This window comes from Neoarius graeffei, chromosome 22, assembly GCF_027579695.1.
Source record: "Neoarius graeffei isolate fNeoGra1 chromosome 22, fNeoGra1.pri, whole genome shotgun sequence".
Classification (NCBI taxonomy): domain Eukaryota; kingdom Metazoa; phylum Chordata; class Actinopteri; order Siluriformes; family Ariidae; genus Neoarius; species Neoarius graeffei.
The window spans coordinates 19,829,287-19,848,718 of record NC_083590.1 but is presented as its reverse complement, the minus strand read 5'-3'; the positions used below and the strand labels follow the sequence as shown (position 1 = coordinate 19,848,718).

The following is a 19,432-nucleotide window of genomic DNA, read 5'->3' as shown; positions in this document are numbered from 1 at the left end:
TGCTGTTCGCCCTTAGAACATATTTACAAGAAAAAAAAAGTCTAAAGACAAGGTTTTGACAAGGCATCATATGTCGTCATTATGGGATATACACGGGGTCGTCATTAAGGGGTAGAGAGTTAATAATGAAGTTATTGAGTAATCAATCAATCCCTAACAAGCAGCTTCCACACACATCGCTTCTTCTTCCTCAATTCTTCACTGATTGATTCTTTGTGGCATGAAGGTTGGGGGACCTCGCGTGTATTGAACTTCTACCCAGATTAAGGTTGGAATGAGCGGCGACACCACTGACAGTCTTATTATATTTATTTATTTTCCCCCTGTGTCTGTAATTAAAGTTTATTCAAACACCCAGTCAGATCCTATTTAGCTGTTTAACTTTCAATCAATGAGACAAACTGTTGCATGATGTATGAAGATTTTTGGCCAGCTGCACCTTTTAAACCGCAGGACAGCAGAGTGCTATCAGCCCTCTTCCTCATACAGGAGCTCAGAGCTCATGTACAATTGGCTAGTGTCGCTCTGACTGACAGGAGAGAGAGAGAGAGCGCACTGCCTGTTTTGACTCTTTTGGTTCCTAGCACTGGTGGGATTTGAACTTATGATAGTGGGAACGCCACTCAGGAGTGTCCCAGATTGTACATGCATGAAGGGAAGAAAAAAAAATCTTCATTTACACATTTGATGCGTTGATGAAGATGGTCCTACGTCTTTTTGCCTGAAAACGCGACCCGTTTGTTTAAAACTGAATCCGGGGAAATGTTGATTTGGTGTTTAGACTCGCAGCCAGTCCATAGTGAGCGTGTCTTGATGACGTAATGCAGTGACCAAAGAAAAATTGCACGCAAGACCGACACTCTTACTGTGATTGACTGACTATTACACCTTAAATAGTAATATTTTTATTCCTTACGTGTACAAATATAAACTAAATGTGTAGAGCATGATGATGGTACATTAAGAGTGTATGAAGCTGTTGAGGAAACACATTTGGAAAACGTGTACCGTAGAACCGTGGGGGCGGAGCTTGATGAACATGGGCGGGAAATATTCAAACATCATATGGGGGAGCTAATCTTACCTCATGCATCTTTTAAAACATTGAATGTACTATTCATATTTAATAATCAAATATTTATTTAAAATGTGTTAGTTTTGATTTTAGGTCTTTAATAGCATTTGGGATGCGAGTTAAACGCTTTGATTGACGGATGAGTGTTTACGGGTTGAGTCAGGTGGGTTTTTTATTTCTTTTTTCCCTTCTTCCCCGTTTCCATTTGGGAATGGGTTTGTTCTGCCATTTTACTGTTCTATTAAAGGAGAACTGAAGGCAAATTTTTTTTTTTTTTTTATTATCAAAATTTATATATTTCATTTTATTAAATATCGGAATGCATTTTTGATCGCCATTTTGTCGCTGCTATAGCAAGTTCTGAGTGTTTGAAATGTGCTCTGTAATATATCCGTCCATATGTCAAAGCGATGGCCGTAAACGAGATGCACTGAGACCTGTGCGAGACATCGTAGGACGGAAGTAAAACGTACAGCGGAAATCAAAGTGACCGACATCTGCCGACGTTGTCAAAAGACGCGCGCGCCCTCTTTCGAATGCTGACGTGATCAAGCCGGAAGTTTTGTTTGTTTTGATAGCAATCAGGAAAGTTTGAAAGAAGTAGGCAGTAATCATCATTTAGACTTGTTTTTGTGCAATACTTCGTTTGGAAAACAGTTTTCAAAATGGCAGCGCTGACACTTACGGTTTCGAAGTCTCGCACAAGTCTCGTGAAGATCGCGCGGATAAGCAACGCCTCAGTGGACCAAACAACCTAAATTCAACACGGCTAAAAACCGCAAAGACCGATAAGTATAATATTTAATTGCAATTAGTCGCCAATACGAGTCACGATATACAGTAAGGTTACTAAAACCGAAAACGTAATTGAATGACACGTTAATTAATAAATAAAGCAAGTTTTAAAATGACTTCGGTTCCCCTTTAACTTCTCTTATTAAGCTGCAGTGGCCATGGCAGAACAAATGTCCCAGCTGATGTCGTCCATATCCAACCCAAGCCAAGGGACAAAACACTTTAGCTGATTCTCTTAATGAAGGTTTTAAATTGTAGCCCTCACTCGTTTACAAATCCATCTCTGAGGAATCACTCATCACGTCTACTGTCTGCATCCTGATGCGTGTTTTCACCGCGCCCTCAGGTCTGTATTAACGTTTCTGCAGTAGTGTGTTGTGGGGGGCGGATGGGTCTTGAATGACCGAGATGGTTTTGACAGGAGGCATGTGGGTGAGGAAAGGACGAGGCGGTTTTGGCCGCTCATCAGCTATCCTACGCATTCTCTCTCTCTCACTCTCACACACACTGAGAGAAGTTGTAGTGAATTCTTCTGCCATCTGCTGGATGTGGAGTTTACTGCAATGAAATGTCCAACTGCTTCTCAAACCCTGATTTACAACTTAAAGTGCACATCACGGGTAAATTCAGGAGCAAGATCAATGTAATTCTCCTATTTTATATTAAACTTTGGTCAAATATCTGTCACATTCTGCATTCTCTGCAATTTTTTTTACCTTGCGCAATGCCAGAAAAATTCAGTTGAAATCAAGCCATTTGAGGCGAATTGGTCCGCCTCTGAAAAAACTTGGCATTTGGATTTCCCGGCAAATACTGATTTTCGTGACGTCACGTGCGGGACGCCTCCTTCTGAATCCTACATCAGCGCTGGTTTGTTTATGAGAAAACGACCTGGTGGTTTTCTGCAAATTTCTTCAACGTTATCGCGTAATTATTAAAATAGTTAACAGATGTATCGTAGGAGGGTGTAGAAACACCAATCATGATGGGATTAGTACTCATCGTTTTCCAAAAGACCGGACAATGAGAGAGAAATGGGAGCGCTTGGTCTACACAGGCTGTGCACTGAAACCGTGCAAAGCTCGCGCAGCCTGCTGGCGCTTCCGCAGGTAACGTCACGAATCTGGCTCCAGACTCCATTGGGATTTTTCCAGACGCATTTTGTTGTTTTATTTTTTTCTGCTGTAGACAGATGGCCTTGTGCAAAATTACCCTTCTGGATGAGTGTGTAAAGGGACATACTTTCATATAAAAAAAAAAACACTTAATTGGTCCAGAATATGCACTTTAACATGCCTTTCATTGAGAAGTGACCTTCAGGCAGAATGTGTAAAAGAAAGCTTGCCTGTCTGAACACGTGGGTTAAACTCAGTTCCGCCTCCTGCACTGTGATTGGTTAGTAGTTACCGATTGCAAAGCAGTCCAAAGTGTCGACCAGGGGCATTCAGGTACAATTTGCGACAAATGTATTACAGTTTTATGCTTACGTATTAGTGATTTTTAGTTTTGTAGCTAAAAATGGTTACCATTTCTGATTGGATGAACAGTCTGAACAAAAGGCGCAGGACGAAGATTTTCTCAGTCGGTTGACGTTCTAAATTTGCCAGGGATGGTATTTGCGAAGCCAAGCACGTAACGTATATTTAAATCAAACGAGTTTCATTTCTGGATAAATAAACAGCTGATGTTTTATCCTTGTCTTGTTGTAAGTTTGGCAAAGAGGATAAATAAAATGAAATCAGTGAAAGTCTGTGAAAACTCTGAAGCGAGGTCTGTATCCATGTAGCTGCTCCCTGATCCGATGAGCCGCCGTCAGCTAAATAATTTGCATTGAATAAACAAAGGATCTTCTCTCAGAAGTAGTCATTGAACAGCAGCTACTTGGTTTGGATCGATGAAATACTTTCCCTGGGTCCACATTTGGATGACGTTCATTCATATAGCTGTTCTCGCTGCTGGAGCAAACTGTTATTGCTTTGTTTTCCTGCTTAAACATTCAAAACTACACTGGTGAAGTATTTTATAATTAAAGTCGCGACTCTGCTCAGAGCCGCACTTTAAAAACCAACGTTCACATCTGATTTAAATAAGAAAATATTCATTCATGTAATTCAGCCGTCTTGGCAGTCGTGGTTGTTGTAGCAGTGAGTTTGTGGAGGGTACCGATCCCAAAACCAACCATTTTGTTGCTTGTGTTTTTCAGTTGAGAACGGAGAGCACTGTGACTTCACGATCTTACGAGACATGCTCATCAGGTACGTTACCGCCGAACCAGCTGCTCACATCTGGAGTGTCTCCACCATTCATTTTTGAGAGATTCTCCATCCTGTCACTGGCAAAAAAAAACATTCATGCATATTTTTACCAGCCATGAAACTTGCAGCAAAAGTTTTAGTCCCTGTATTTTTTTTTTTTTTTTTTTGGTCATACAAACTGTTATAGATTTTTATGACTTTGAGTCAGGCGGCACGGTGGTGTAGCGGTTAGCGCTGTCGCCTCACAGCAAGAAGGTCCGGGTTCGAGCCCCGTGTCCGGCGAGGGCCTTTCTGTGTGGAGTTTGCATGTTCTCCCCGTGTCCGCGTGGGTTTCCTCCGGGTGCTCCGGTTTCCCCCACAGTCCAAAGACATGCAGGTTAGGTTAACTGGTGACTCTAAATTGACCGTAGGTGTGAATGTGAGTGTGAATGGTTGTCTGTGTCTATGTGTCAGCCCTGTGATGACCTGGCGACTTGTCCAGGGTGTACCCCGCCTTTCGCCCGTAGTCAGCTGGGATAGGCTCCAGCTTGCCTACGACCCTGTAGAACAGGATAAAGCGGCTACAGATGATATGAGACTTTTGAGTCAGTACTAAAACGTTTTAGAGTCCAAATGTTCATTTTCCAGCACAAAATTAAATGTTACGGAAAAAAATAATTTTGTATCTGAGCAGCATGCAGAGGTGGACAACGTACCCATCTTCATTACGTGAGTCAAAGTACTGGTCAAATGTGACTCCGATACAAGTGAAAGTTGTTCAGTCAAATTTTTACTTAAGTTAAAGTACTGAAGTACTTGCTTTTAAAAATACTTAAGTATTAAAAGTTCATTTTCTGTCAGCACATTATTATTGACTCAATGCTTATAATACCTCACGCCTCTGAAGCAACTGAATAGATTATTTTGTGAATTCACAAAATGAACGCATGCTGTGCATCATGGTGGTTTAACATTAAGCTAGCTAGTCAGTGAAACTCCACCTAGCAAACTCTTTTCAAACTCGAAATCATGTTGGGTAGCTAACGCTACTAGAAAAGAGAGATTTCTACATTCTGTTCATTTGGCGAGATTATGCTCAAACATATTTCTGAAAGGACTTCGGATAAGTTAACATTATTCATCTTAGTGTAACTCCATTTTTACATGCTAACTAACAGTGTCCAAGTTAACTAGCTATGTGTTAATGTTAGCCGTGGACAAGGCTACAGCAACTTGGCGGGCAAATCCATAGAAAGTCGTTTGACTAACCAGACTGCATAGCTATTGCAACATTATCGCTAGCTCTAAAAGCACAGACAACTTCACTGCAAGCTTTCTCTCGGAATAAAACGTTTATATCCCTCAGTATGCTTCCGCAGGTTGGATGGTGAGTTTTTCTAGGCCGTGATGTGGTTTGTTTTAGGCAAACATTTAAAACAAAACGAATCTTTAATCCTTTCAGAAAACTGAAACATGGGTTCATGGGCCAAGGGTGCGTGTGTTCCCCAGAAGAACCGCCTCCTTCTATTCTGCCATCAACTCACCGAGTTCAAATAACGCTGCTGAGAAATCACTGAACTTGATTTTATCCAGTCTGTGGACGTGACGTGACCCTAGTGATTACTGATCGGCTGTCTCAGTGTCACCTGCGAAAAAAAATCACGTTTTAGAAAAGAAAAAACATCCACTTTCAAAGCTGCTTCATAGTAGCGAGGAGCTTGATAGAAATGTAGTGGAGTGAAAAGTACGATATTTGTCTTTCGAATGTAGTGAAGTTAAAGTCATAAGTTTCCAAAAAAAATACTCAAAGTACAGATACTCAAAAAGTGTACTTAAGTACAGCACTCAAGTAAATGTACTTTGTTACTGTCCACCTCTGTCTGCATATTCCATAAGAGAGCACTTTTCAAATTAAAAAAGAAAACGTAATGAAGGCTGCTGGGTTTTGGTGCAAAATGAAGAAGTGAGTGTGACAAAGTGTCCAGAAGAACTGTGGCTGGTTCTGGAAGATGCTCAGTAAAACCTACAGATCATTTCCGCATAAAACTGCACTCACTGGACCTGAGACTACTCTTTTTTTTTTTTTTTTTTTTTTTTTTTTTTTTTAAAGCAAAATCAATAATTGGTCTCGCACCAAATATTGACTTTTATTTCATTTATTATGGCTTACTGATTATAGTTTTTTTTTTTTTTTTAAATGCTGAAACATTTAATTTCATCATTTTTAAGCCATTTTTGGTCAACAGCGTTTCTTTATATGTGCCTAAGACTTTTACACAGGACTGTAAATCGTACTTGTACTGTGTTTAAGAATTTCTGTTCAGGGCCCGGTCCCACAACACCGATACCTATAACTCTGACGGTCCCTCTGCCTGAATTTAGTTCCAGTCTGGAGCAGAAACACCACAACTATAATCCCCTCTATAATCTCGCTTGGTCCTGACACTCGGGGAAATAAACGCATGCAACTTAGGAAATAGTAACACGTTATTCTTGGTCATACTATACAGCTTGGGCTCCAAAACAACCCATACACACACACTGGTGGTTGGTATAATGCACCCAGGTCACAGATTATGGAAATATAACTTAAAAAAAAAAAAAAAGGATACAAAATACAGATTGATACGGATTTTAATACGGATGCTAATAATTTACAGATTGGTCACGGATGTTTCAGTATATTACAGATTGGTTACCAATTTCATACGGATGACGCATCACAGATAAAAAAATAAATAATAATAAAGTCGTCTAAAAACACATGTTTGGACTGCTGAAGTTCATAATTAAAATATCTTACCTGCATTTATGTTTATTGTTGATATTTCACGGAAAATATCACACATCCGTGTATAAAAGATCTGTGCTTTGTGTGTGTGTGTACACATCTCCATGACTTTGGGATGCAACAAGGATGTACAAAGATACCCAGGAAAAATAGCACGTGCTCAGGCAGCGTCACATGTAAACAATTAGCTGCTTGGTCAGGTGTTTTATCGGATCAGATTTTTCCACACCTGGGAAAATGGCTCCAGAAGCCAACTCACTGATACGGATAAACCCAGGCCTGGACTATAGGGATCGTTATCGGTCTGATATGAGCACCAACCATGTAAAGTGCAGGAGACGGATTTTGTTGATAGTTATCGTAATGGTGGGACCGGACCTTAACTCCTGCGTCTTGCTTTGCAGAACCCACATGCAGGACCTGAAGGATGTGACTAATAACGTTCACTATGAGAACTACCGCAGCAGGAAGCTCGCCGCCGTCACCTACAACGGGGCGGACAACAACAAGAGCAAAGGCCAGCTCACCAAGTGAGTGTGTGTGTTCAGTGTAACACACGTTTCCTTTCACGCCGTCACTCTGATGAAAATGTTGATAACATTTGTGATATACAGTGCTGTCTACAATTATTGGCACCCTGGTTAAGATGTGTTAAAAGCCTTAAAATAAATTCAATTTTTATTGCAGAAGCATAATCTCACTGAAAATTGTAGAATGTAACCCTTAACTCAAATGAATTAAAAAAAAAATAAATAAAAAATCCCTGACAAAGAAATAATTTTCATAAAATCACCTGTTCCACAATTATTGGCACCCATAACTCCTAGAAAATAAATGTAATTGAAGCATTTCTGTCATTTCTACTGTAGTTTATAAAGTTGATTAGCCTGGCAAGCCAGACTAAATGTGAATATTTAGTCTGGCCTCGCTCGTAGACATTTCCGAAGGGTGTGGGAGGAACAACCCGCTGTCTTTCAAACTGTCTCTGTGCGTATAGGCCAACGCTCTGACCAGTCAGCGCAACTGTGACGTAGTCAGAGCGACAGAAAGCAGTGGGGGAGGCCTTGAAATAAATAATTTTTCAAAATGCGTATTAATTAATAAACAGGTTCTAGATATTAAGAAGTTTGGAGATAATGACCACAAGTTTGGAGTCTGTACCACATACACATTTTTTTTCAAGTGTTTTTCAAGGGTTTGCTTAAACTGTTTTTGAGAGTTTTTATTTAGTGGTGTTTGGTGAAATAATTTCCCTTAAATTTAAAATAATGGGAAAATAAGAAACAATCAAAAAGTAATGTTTCAAAGCTGTTTATTAATTCTTCGTACTGCACACACTATCCCCATCCTTTTGGCTACGAGCGGAGCCAGCTGGTAGATCAGACTTTTGCCATAGCCGGTCGGCAAAACGGCGAAAACGTCCTTCTGGAAAAGGAATGAGCGGAGAGCCTCTTCCTGCTCATGTTTCAACCAAAACTCCAAGTCTAATTCTTCTAAAACTGATTCCAAAGCGGAGTCAAACGCGCGCTGTTCATTAGCCGTAGCCATCTTTCCTGTTGTGCTTTCTCCAGCGTCGCGCAGCTTTGTCGTCACTCCTGCAAAAGCCCGCCCAAAGAATCCAAACAAAAACCTTGTGTTGTGATTGGCGGGCACGATTTGATGCCCGGGGTGTTTTGTTGATATGGTGCGAGGCTAGACCCACTCGTAGGCAAAAATATTTTTGCCCGCTAGGCGGGTGGGTTGATCAGAGTATCTAGGAACCTTTAATTAGTAATTCATCACATCCTGTTTCCCTGGGGTATAAATATGATGTGACACAGAGGCCTATTTCTCTTATCCACTCTTCAACATGGGAAAGACCAGAGAACACACCATTCAAGTAAGGCAGATGTGTGTCGACCTTCATAAGTCAGGCAGTGGCTACAAGAAAATAGCCGCTCGCCTACACCTGCCCATATCTACAGTCAGAGGAATCATCAAGGAGTTTAAAACAACTGGAAGAGTGGCAAACAAGCCTGGATGAGGATGCAAGTTTATCTTGCCACCACGCACAGTGAGGAGGATGGGAAGAGAAGTAAAAAGTTCTCCAAAGCTCACTGTTCGAGAATTGCATCAAAGAGTAGCATCTTGGGGTCACAAAGTCTCCATAACAACCATCAGGCGCTTTCTACATGCCAACAAGCTGTTTGGGAGGCATGCACGGAAAAAGCCTTTTCTCACTTACAAGCGCAAATGTAAACGTCTGGAGTGCACTAAGCGGCACTGGGACTTCAACTGGGACCATGTGCTTTGGTCAGATGAGACCAAGATAGAGCTTTTTGGCAACAAACACTCTAATACATCACAAAAGATGAGTATGCGGAAAAGCACCTCATGCCCACTGTGAAGGATCAGTGATGCTGTGGGCCTGTTTCTCTTCCAAAGGCCTTGGGAACCTTGTTAGGGTGCATGGCATCATGAACTCTTTGAAATACCAGGACATTTTAAATCAAAATCTGGTGGCCTCTGCCCGAACGCTGAAGATGGGTCGTCACTGGGTCTTTCAGCAAGATAATAACCTTAAACATGTGGCCAAATCTATACAAAAACGGTTCACCAGCCACAAAATCAAGCTCCTCCCATGGCCATCTCAGTCCCCAGACCACAACCCAATTGAAAACCTGTGGGGTGAGCTGAAGAGGAGAGTGCATAGGAGACGACCCGGGACTCTGGACGATTTAGAGAGATTGTATTCTCCCATCTTGTGAAATGGTATAGGAGAAGATTAAGTGCTGTCTTGTTAGCAAAAGGGGGTTGTACAAAGTATTAACGTCAGGGGTGCCAATAATTGTGGCACACATGATTTCATGTAAAAGAATTTTCTTAATGTGGGATTTTTTTCCCCACTGAATAAATGCACTTGAATTAAAGGTTGGATTTCTCTCTCTTTGCATTGTTGTCCGATATTATTTAAAAAAAAATTATTAGAAGCCTAAGAACATATCTTAACAAGGGGTGCCAATAATTGTGGAGGGCGCTATGTATGTGTGTGTATATGTGGGGGGGGGTTTCCCCCTCATGTGCCATTTTATATTTATGTATATTGATTGTTTTGCGATATTGTAACTCGTCTCCAGTCTTTTAGTTTATAAAAGTCGCCTTTATTTTACTTTAGTGGAGATGATGTATTGTTTAAGGCGACGCCCTTTCCGGCAGCGTTTTAACCAGTGTAGCATGTGGCTCCCTGACCAGCATCAGCTGCCCCGAGATGACTGAAGCGCCTCACTAACACTGACTCCACCTCCACCCCGAGACGTTCAGCAGCATGCTAAAGTGTGTGTTTCTGTTCTTGTTTTTAGATTTGAGACAGTTGATGGCATGTAAGTGGCACGCTTCAGTTTCACACACAGCGCTGTCCCTCTTCTGCCTCTCCCGTCCCGTCCCGTCCCGTCCCATTCTGTCCTGTTTCTGCACTCGTGTCGTTTCCTTTCTCTCTGCTCCGCCCACTTTTGTGGCGCAAGACGCAAAACTAGAGCGGCGGTCAACGTGGGTGTGGAAACGAGTTACGTATAAAGGAGACTTTTAGTTAACACGAAGATCAAAGTCACTCTGGAGTATTGAATCTAAAACTGAGGATCAGTATCCGAGCTGATTAGTGTTTCTATAGTAACGGCGTGTACGAGGACTTGCGATGGCGAGTTTTGAGCTTTCTCCATAGCTGTGGGTTGTTTTTTTTTTTTTAAAGAAAGGCTGATGAGGGAACGACTGTTTATCAAAGTCCTTCCCACGCCTGTGGCGCATAGGGCGGTGCCGATCTCCATTTCCGTAGCCCTTGGCCTCTCACCGATTACATAGCTAGGGTTACAATATTGGGGGGCGGGTCCTCTGGTAACCGCGAGAGTTTGACTCTCCACTCGCATCTGTATTACAGCGTGCCTTGCCAGACGGCAGTAGGTACCATTTTTACGATGGTCTTTGGTACGACCAGACCGTGAGTAGAACTCGCGATCTCCTGATCGAGAGGCGGACACGCTAACCACTAGGCCAACTCGTGGTATAACGACTGTTTATAGATAAGCGATAACATGAACGGACGTGATTCTTTAGTCAGACATACATCGTATTTGTTTGCAAATGTTTTTAAGAGGAATAAAACACTTCAGGACGTACTGGAAATGGATCAACGTTGAGCAAATATTTCTGCCTTTCTTTTCCTTTTTTTTCCTGACAAATGAAGCTGAATTCTGAGCTTGCTCAAGCCTGAAGCTTTGGAGGTGAACAATCAGACCGCGGGTCCGAATCCATCTCAGATCCTTCTGGAAACTGTCGGATTTTCGCTGCTGACGCCGCTAACCCTGCTGCAGCTTGCGTAATTAACACTGAGGCTGTAAAGAAGCTCTGGTGTTTAGCTCCGTGTTGTAAAATGTCCGGTCTCTTTCCTCTGTCCGGCTTCTCTCCGGTGCTTTCTCTGGGGGTGTAAAGCGCTCTCTCTCTCTCTCTCTCTCTCTCTCTCTCTCTCTCTCTCTCTCTCTGTCTGTGTCTGTGTTCATTTCCTTCCAAATGCAAACTGCTAATTGTGTGTATCCGTGCATCTGCCTGTGTGTTTTGCGCTTTGTGTGTGTTTGTGAGAGAGCAGGAGTCCCCTGGCGCAGATGGAGGAGGAGAGGAGAGAGCACGTGGCCAAGATGAAGAAGATGGAGATGGAGATGGAGCAGGTGTTTGAGATGAAGGTGAAGGAGAAGCTCCAGAAGCTGAAAGACTCTGAGACGGAGGTAAGGCACCGGGTGATTGTTTATCCACAGACAGCAGCGCAGGTTGGTCGTGTTGTGCAGTTTGCCGTCTGTAACGGTGCGTCAGTGAGAAACGGAGGGGCGGAGTCAGTGCTTCTACAGCAAACTCGTTATACATACACACACTACGGCAGGAGTCAGTGTCACAGCGTACAGATGAGACTCCATACTGGATCTCTCTCTCTCTCTCTCTCTCTCTCTGTTCTAGCTTTCCTTTGCTCCTCCTTTTCATTTCTTTCCTTCCCCTTCTTTTTTCATGTTTTTTTTCTTTTCCATTGTTTTCTTCCTTTTCATTCCTTGGCTTCCCCTTTAATTTCTTTCCTTTCTTCATTTTCATTCCTTTTTCCTTTTCTTTTCCCTTTTTTCCTTTTCATTCCTTGACTTCCCCTTTTTCTTTCCTTTCATTTTCATTTCTTTTTCCTTTTCTTTCCCATGTTTTTCTTCCTTTCCATTGTTTTCTTTCTTTTCTGTTTTTCTTCCTTTTCATTCCTTGACTTCCCCCTTTTTAAATTTCTTTCCTTAGCTTTCTTCCTTTACTTTTCTTTCCCTTGTTTTTCTCTCTTCATTCCTTTTTTCCTTTCGTTTCTGAATTTTCTTCCTATCCAAATTTTCTTTTTGTTTCCTTTCCTTTCTTCATTCTCTTCCTTTCCTTTTTTCTTTCTCGTTCCTCCCCTCCTCTGTTCTTTTGCCCAGTTTTCAGAACTTCACTCGGTAACAGTTTGAATGAACACACGACCAGCATGAGTTTCAGCTTCGTTCAGTTGAATTTATTTTCTTGCAGAATTAAAAATGTTGGCGTGTGTAATGCTGATGTACTCGTGTGTGTGTGTGTGTGTGTTTGTGCTCCCTCAGCTGCAGCGGCGTCATGAGCAGATGAAGAAGAATCTGGAGGCTCAGCATAAAGAGCTGGAGGAGAAGAGGAGGCAGTTTGAGGAGGAGAAAGCCAGCTGGGAGGCTCAGCAACGCCTGGTGGAGCAGCAGAAACTCGACGCCTCTAGGTAAACACACACACACACCAGCATGAGGAATCACTTTCACACATGAATTAACCACCGCAGAGTCCCGATCTTAACCCCATTGAGAACCTTTGGGGTGCTGGAGAAGACTTTGAGTGATTTGACTTTTCTCTCTGATTGGCTCCTCTACTACTAGGATATCAGCTCGTATACCATGAGTAGAGGAAAACAAAATGGTGGAGCGCGTTGCTGAACCAACCGAGGACGAAATAAAAATTCTACCCAAAAACAAAACCCAAAAAAAGCAATAAAATATGGAATAAAAGTATTTGATGGTAAGAACATATTCCCCCCCCCCCCCCCCCCCCCAAGAATTATCGCATTTTTCACAAATTGCTACTGCCATTTTGCTGCTTTGTTTACATTCTAAGCGGAAATGATTTTGTCGAACGTTTTGTATAAAGCTTTTATTTATCGAATTTGCAAATAAATAAAAATGCTCTATTTCTCAATCCAGTGAATGTGGATAGAATAAAACAGTTATTCCACTCAGTCTCGTCGTACACGGATTATAGCCGCTATCAGCTCACGCACAGCTCGATTTTGTGGAATAACTTGAATGTATTGCACAAATAAAATTTTCCTAGAACAGCGTGCCCCGGAGTGTGTTATGCCGTACCTAACACATTGCTTAGTGTAAAAAATAAATAATTAACCATTAATGGATGATTTGCAACCACGTGATCAAAACGTGCTACGATGGCGGATATACAAAGCAACTCGGACGGCAGCCGCTGAAAGCGTGTCTGTAAATAAACAATGCTGAATTTTCTCACCACGATTCGAACGCTCGAGTGAAGATTCGGTACAAAGAGAAGATAGATATGTGGGTTTTGACCTGTATTATTTAAAAAAGTCAGACTTTCTGAAGATAAGACGCTTCTATTGACCATCGAGTACCCAGATCAGTTTGGAAATCTTAAATTTATGGAAGTTTTGAAATATTTTGTTTCAGTCAAAGTGATCTGACCTGGTATTAATTTCTCAGCTTCAGCCGTGGTGTCTTGGATCTCCACGGGCGAGCTACCGCATGCAGCTTCCGCTAATTCAGCCGTCTTCCTCCTCCTTTGAGCTCTTTGGTGTCGTTCGGCTGCCGAAGAATCAGATCCGACCCTGGATGAAACACAGCCCGTGTTCTGATTGGGTGCCCAGTCTGGATTGTTTCTATCGTATAATTTTGCTGGCGCTTCTAGAAGTGAAACGGTAATACACGCGTTAAGATGATAACGACTGAGTGAACCATGACGAGAGAGAGCGCTCATTTTATAGCGACATTCTAGCAACACGAAATAAAATTCTTCCATGATATTATCGAGAAAACTTTCAAATCTGACCTGAGATAAAATGATGACTGCAAACACGAGCTGTTTTGGTTTTAGAGAAAACGCTGTTGTTCAGCCGTGCTCGTCTCATCTCCTCTCCGTACTAAGCCTCAGAGTTTCCTCGCCCTCTTTCCGAATCACGGACGGAATTCTAAAGAATCGGAACATGCCACGGTCACGAGTACTGTCATGACCATGACCATATACAGCAGGGTCATTCCATGTCAATTCACACAAATGCCCAAAACCTCCCCAGTGACACCTCTTCAATTTGCCTTATTTTTATTTTCTTAGTGCCTTATGATGTCAAATGAAAGAATCCAAAATTTTAGCTTCCTAGCTCGAGCGTTTGAGTTATGGCCCTTCAAAGTTTGGGTGCCACGCCCACTTTTGGGGTCCGGGAATTGCGCACTTAATTTGCAAGCATTTTTGGAGGCCCATATTTTTTGTTCTAAGGGGGATATAGACCTGTAAATTGCTATATCTATGTATTCTGGCCCTGTCTATCAGATTATGCACCTATAAATAGCACAGGTTTACTAACTTTATAGATATTAACCCCTTAAGTGGATTTTTTAATGACACAATAATTTTTTTGACATTTCAGGGGTCCATATCTTGGAAAGTTTTTGTGTTGATAGGGTTTCAAGTAATTTATCATCATATTTGGGAACTCTACTGTGTACTTGGAGAGTTTCAGGGCACTCAGAGGTTTGGTGGGGGTGCAGGAAGGCCCCAAATATGGCTTCGGGACAAAATTACCATTTGGTACGCCCTACTTCAGGCCATTAGTTGGCCATGTGGGCACATGATGACTGGAATGAACCTTTAACCCTATCAACTGACACCTTTTATCAAACTTACGTTACTTAAGTACACAGTAGGGTTCCCAAATATGATGATAAATCAGTTGAAACCCTATCAACACAAAAACTTTCCAAGATATGGACCCCTGAAATGTCAAAAGAAAATTTGTCATTAAAAAAATCCATTTTTAAGGGGTTAATATCTCTAAAGTTAGTCAACTTGTGCTATTTTTAGGTGCAGAATCTGATAGACAGGGCCAGAATACATAGATATAGCAATTTACAGGTCTATATCCCCCTTAGAACAAAAGATATGGGCCTCCAAAAATGCTTGCAAATTTAAGTATACAATTCCCGGACACCAAAAGTGGGCGTGGCACCCAAACTTTGAAGGGCCAAAATTCAAAAACCGTTCCAGCTAGGAAGCTAAAATTTTGGATTCTTTCTTTTGACATCATAAGGCACTAATAAAATAAATATCAGGCAAATTGAAGAGGTGTCACTGGGGAGGGTGTGTGAATTGACATGGAATGACCCAGCACACAGATACGGCAGAGCTAAAAGAACGTTTAAAGCGGCGGAAAAACAGAGTTGCTAAAAAAAAACGTGACTGTTTTGTATGGAATGTCGCTTGACCCCACATTTGTATCTCCACCAACATGGCCAACATCCGGGTTTCGGTTTTGCTTTGACGTCACTTGCAAGTCAAGGATACAGAGACAGGGCCGTCGTGGCTCAGGTGGATAAGGCGCCATACCATAAATCCGGGGACCTGGGTTCGATTCCAGCCCGAGGTCATTTCCCGATCCCTCCCCGTCTCTCTCTCCCGCTCATTTCCTGTCTCTACACTGTCCTATCCAATAAAGGTGCAAAAAGCCCCCCCAAAAATATCTTTAATAAAAAAAAAAAAAAGGATACGGAGACGGTTAACACACACTCATATTTTCTTTTCTTTTTTTCTTCATAATGTCTCGTTTAATGCACTGATGAGATCCAACCAGTTGTGCTGCAAGTTAATTTGCGTGATGGTGCTGTGGATTGATCCCACTGTTCCGTTGATTTTGTTCTCAGGACTTTGGAGAAAAACAAGAAGAAGAAGATCTTTTAAAGTGTTTTAACCACCATGACGTACCAATTGCCAACGATGCCAGCCTGGACTGTCTGTCTGTCGGTCACGCATAACGAAATATCCCCACCCTCCCTGTGTGTGTGTGTGTGTGTGATCGGTCACCATCCGGCAACTGATGACACACAGGAACCACCATGATAATTAGTGAAGAAATGTTTCAGGGCTGAGCAGTATGATGTTTAGATCACAAGACATGAAACCTTTTTTATAATAAACAATATGTACAGCAGGTTTATGAACAAAGTGCAGAAAAAAGTACACTTAGTGCTGGTTAGAAAAATGATACGGGGGGGAAAAAAAAGACTCGTTAAATGAGTTTAACACTCGTTGTGAGGAACAATCACGATACTCTCAGAAAACCACATCATGACTGATTTACATCATCATATTGCCCCACCCTCCTCCGTGTTCTCTTCCTCAGTCCCCTCCTTTCGTTCCTCTCCACACCGGTGTGTAGTCCAGAGAGTCGCTTTTTCTCCCCCCTCGTCCCCCCAAACACGCCGACAGACTCCAATCCGAAACGACCGAAAGGCTGCAGTTCACCTCAGGCCATTTACTCATTTTATTTTTTTTAAAAAAATAAAAAGCAATTTTTTAAAAATGTGGCTTTAAATTTTTTTTTCTCCCCTTCTTTCTCTCTAAGAAATGTTAAGCTCTTCCATTTTGTGTAATTTAAGTTATCTATCCTCGGACCGCATTGTATAACTTTTTTTTTTTTTTGTAACATTTCATTTACTTTTGTTTTGCTCTGTTTATTACGTGTTCTTATATATTCGCCCCGCTACAGTGCTTGTTTACAGAGACGCTGCTTTAATTTACCGTAATCAACACGTCATAGTCGTTGTCGTCGTCTGGACTCGGAGCTTGCGTTAGAATCCTCGTGGTGAACACATTTACACCCTGCGTTCTCGTATCCGGTATCGGCTCGGGGTCACGGTGTATGATCAGACAGGTACCTCACTGGTGACCAGTTTAAAAAGGTTCTGTGGACAGTGGTAATGGACAACACTATTTGAGAGGCAAAATAGGCACTGTGTACCAATACCAATACGTCATTATACAGCTGTGAAGCATGGTGTTGGGTGCATCGCTTGCTTCACATTGCTTCAGCTTTGTAGTAATAATAATAACGTCGAGGAGAACTGATTTCCAGCAGCGCGCTAGCTGATCCAGTCACGATATGTGCTGATCCTCTTCCCTACCACTTTTAAGTGGTTAAATGCTATCTGATGACGATATCCGGAACACGTTAACGCAGGGTGTAAATGTGCCAGTGCTGGTGTGATGCTGTACACCACACTGAAAACGCACATTGAAACGGATTTCAGCAGAACTGCTCGTCCCTCCAAATGTCAGTTTGTGGAAAAAAAAATCACGTAACGTTAATGAGCACGCTGCAGCCAGATGACGATTTTATTCCCCACGGTGTTTCCTTCTGCTAGTGAGCAGTTACTGTAAGGCCTCAGTCACAAAACACGGTTACTCCGAAGGTTTTGAAGAACAGCTCTAATCCTACAAAGCCAGTTTGCAACTCCCGCCCCTTAAATATCTCTTTGGTATGATCCACATTAGCGCTCGCTGCTCATTGGCTGATCGGAACAGTGAGTGTGAGGTCCCGCCCACAGCTGGACATCCTCACACCCACATTTAGCTTTCCATTATGTACTGCACCTATATATATATATTATTTTTTTTAAAAAGTTGTTGTTGTTTCCCCACCCCACATTTTTATTGTACAAAGTCACATAATAAAACTGTGATGATGAACTTAAGTGCACAGAGTCATCGTGTATTTTTATTACGTTTTTCTTGACTTCACGTCACTGCATTACCGCAGCAATGCCACTGGTCGTAATAAGGATGCATATTTTATTTTATTTATAAATCAAAATGTTGACGGAGCATATAAATAAGTATTTAAAAATACCACACGCAACATATTAAACCCACATGGACATGAGACAACCATACGGATTAAAAGTTGCAAAAGTATGTTTTAACATTAACTTTTTTTTGTATGTTAAATGTATATAAATTAAGAGTTTTTAGGATTATCATTTGTGAAAACCTTTAATTATATTTTGTTTTGCATAAAAGACAAAGTGATTGTAGTGGGCGGGGTTTTTCTTTTTGTAAAGTTTTGATTGTTTAGTGTGTTATGTGCAAACTTGAAGGTCAAGTTGCCCTTTAACAACTTGAATACGGTATCATTACTGACCTGTAGGGGGCGACATTTACATACCAACCCAAGCACCACCATTCTGCTCTCACTGTTTAAATAATTAATTTCTTATTTAAATTAATTCATGAGAAACTTATACTAAAGTCTAAGTACAGTGAGGGGGGGACTTTTTTCCCCTCCTCCCCCGCCCTCAGTGATTCTTTTACGTCATTGTGGTTCCATAAGGTTGGAAATTCTTGGAATTTGAGAAACATTTATGCTCGGAGTCAGCAGGTGACCTGGCATGTCGTTCTGCTCTCTGATTGGCCTGCTGCTTTCCCAGGATATGTAGTCAGGCACTGTGACGGCCAATCGGAGCTGGATGCTGTCAGGCAGGGGTGTGAGTTACAAATCCGAGCTTTCCAGGTCAACAGCACGCAGGGCATGTTGGCCATGCTGTCTGTCTACTGTTTGACCTCGTAGTTGAGGCTGTATGGTGGATTTCAGTTGTGAAACTGTCTGTTTTTATCAGATTTTAAAAAGACTGAGGTTTTTTTTTTTTTTTTTATAATTATTATGGCCAGGCTATCTGCCCAAACTGATAATCGTATTATCAGTTTTTCCTTTGGTTAATCAGACACAAGGTACGCCACCACACTTGCTGGAGCAGTTCAGGGTTGGGCGCCTTCCTCAAGGGCATTTCAACCAGTCCTGCTGGTCCAAGGAATTGAACCAGCAACCTTTTGGTCCCAAAGCCATTTCTCTAACTATTAGGCCCTGGTTTCCCCACTGTACTTGAGAAATGTACACTACCGTTCAAAAGTTTGGGGTCACCCAGACAATTTAGTGTTTTCCATGAAAAGTCACACTTTTATTTACCACCATAAGTTGTAAAATGAATAGAAAATATAGTCGAGACATTTTTCTGGCCATTTTGAGCATTTAATCGACCCCACTCTGGGTCCCTGCAAATGGGTGTAGTTTTGAAAACCAGCTGGGACCCAATATGCTTATGTCATTCTCTATTCCTGTGTTGATAAGAAATAGAAAACATAGAGCACATTTAACCCAGGGGGTAAACCAGTCTAATCTCCTTCCTGTTTTAAAACAATATCAGAGTGCACAAGCAGATATTACTTCTAGACTTTCTGTAAAGCTAGCTCTTCTGAACGTTAGATCACTTTTTTTAAACAAGTCATTTTTAATTAATCTTATCTGCAAACCCAATCTTGATTTTTTGCTTCTAATTGAAACTTGGCTGGATCAAGCAAATAGTGCTACCACCCTTATTGAAGCAGCTCCCCCAAATTTTAATTTTTTGAATGTTACCCGAC

General features: G+C 41.7%; 1 protein-coding gene across 1 annotated transcript in view; it reads left to right on the top strand.

Annotated features, from left to right (window-relative positions):
• Nucleotides 1–17,709, top strand: part of septin7a (septin 7a) — a gene marked incomplete at its 5' end in the record, with an annotated part of 88,683 nt that extends 70,974 nt beyond the window's left edge. Inside the window, 6 exons of the mRNA XM_060903931.1 lie at nt 4,074–4,125; nt 7,300–7,425; nt 10,234–10,254; nt 11,511–11,646; nt 12,517–12,662; nt 15,880–17,709. Of these exons, the coding sequence (XP_060759914.1) occupies nt 4,074–4,125; nt 7,300–7,425; nt 10,234–10,254; nt 11,511–11,646; nt 12,517–12,662; nt 15,880–15,916 (518 nt within the window). The remainder of the gene's footprint in view (nt 1–4,073; nt 4,126–7,299; nt 7,426–10,233; nt 10,255–11,510; nt 11,647–12,516; nt 12,663–15,879) is intronic.
• Nucleotides 17,710–19,432: the final 1,723 nt, after the last annotated feature.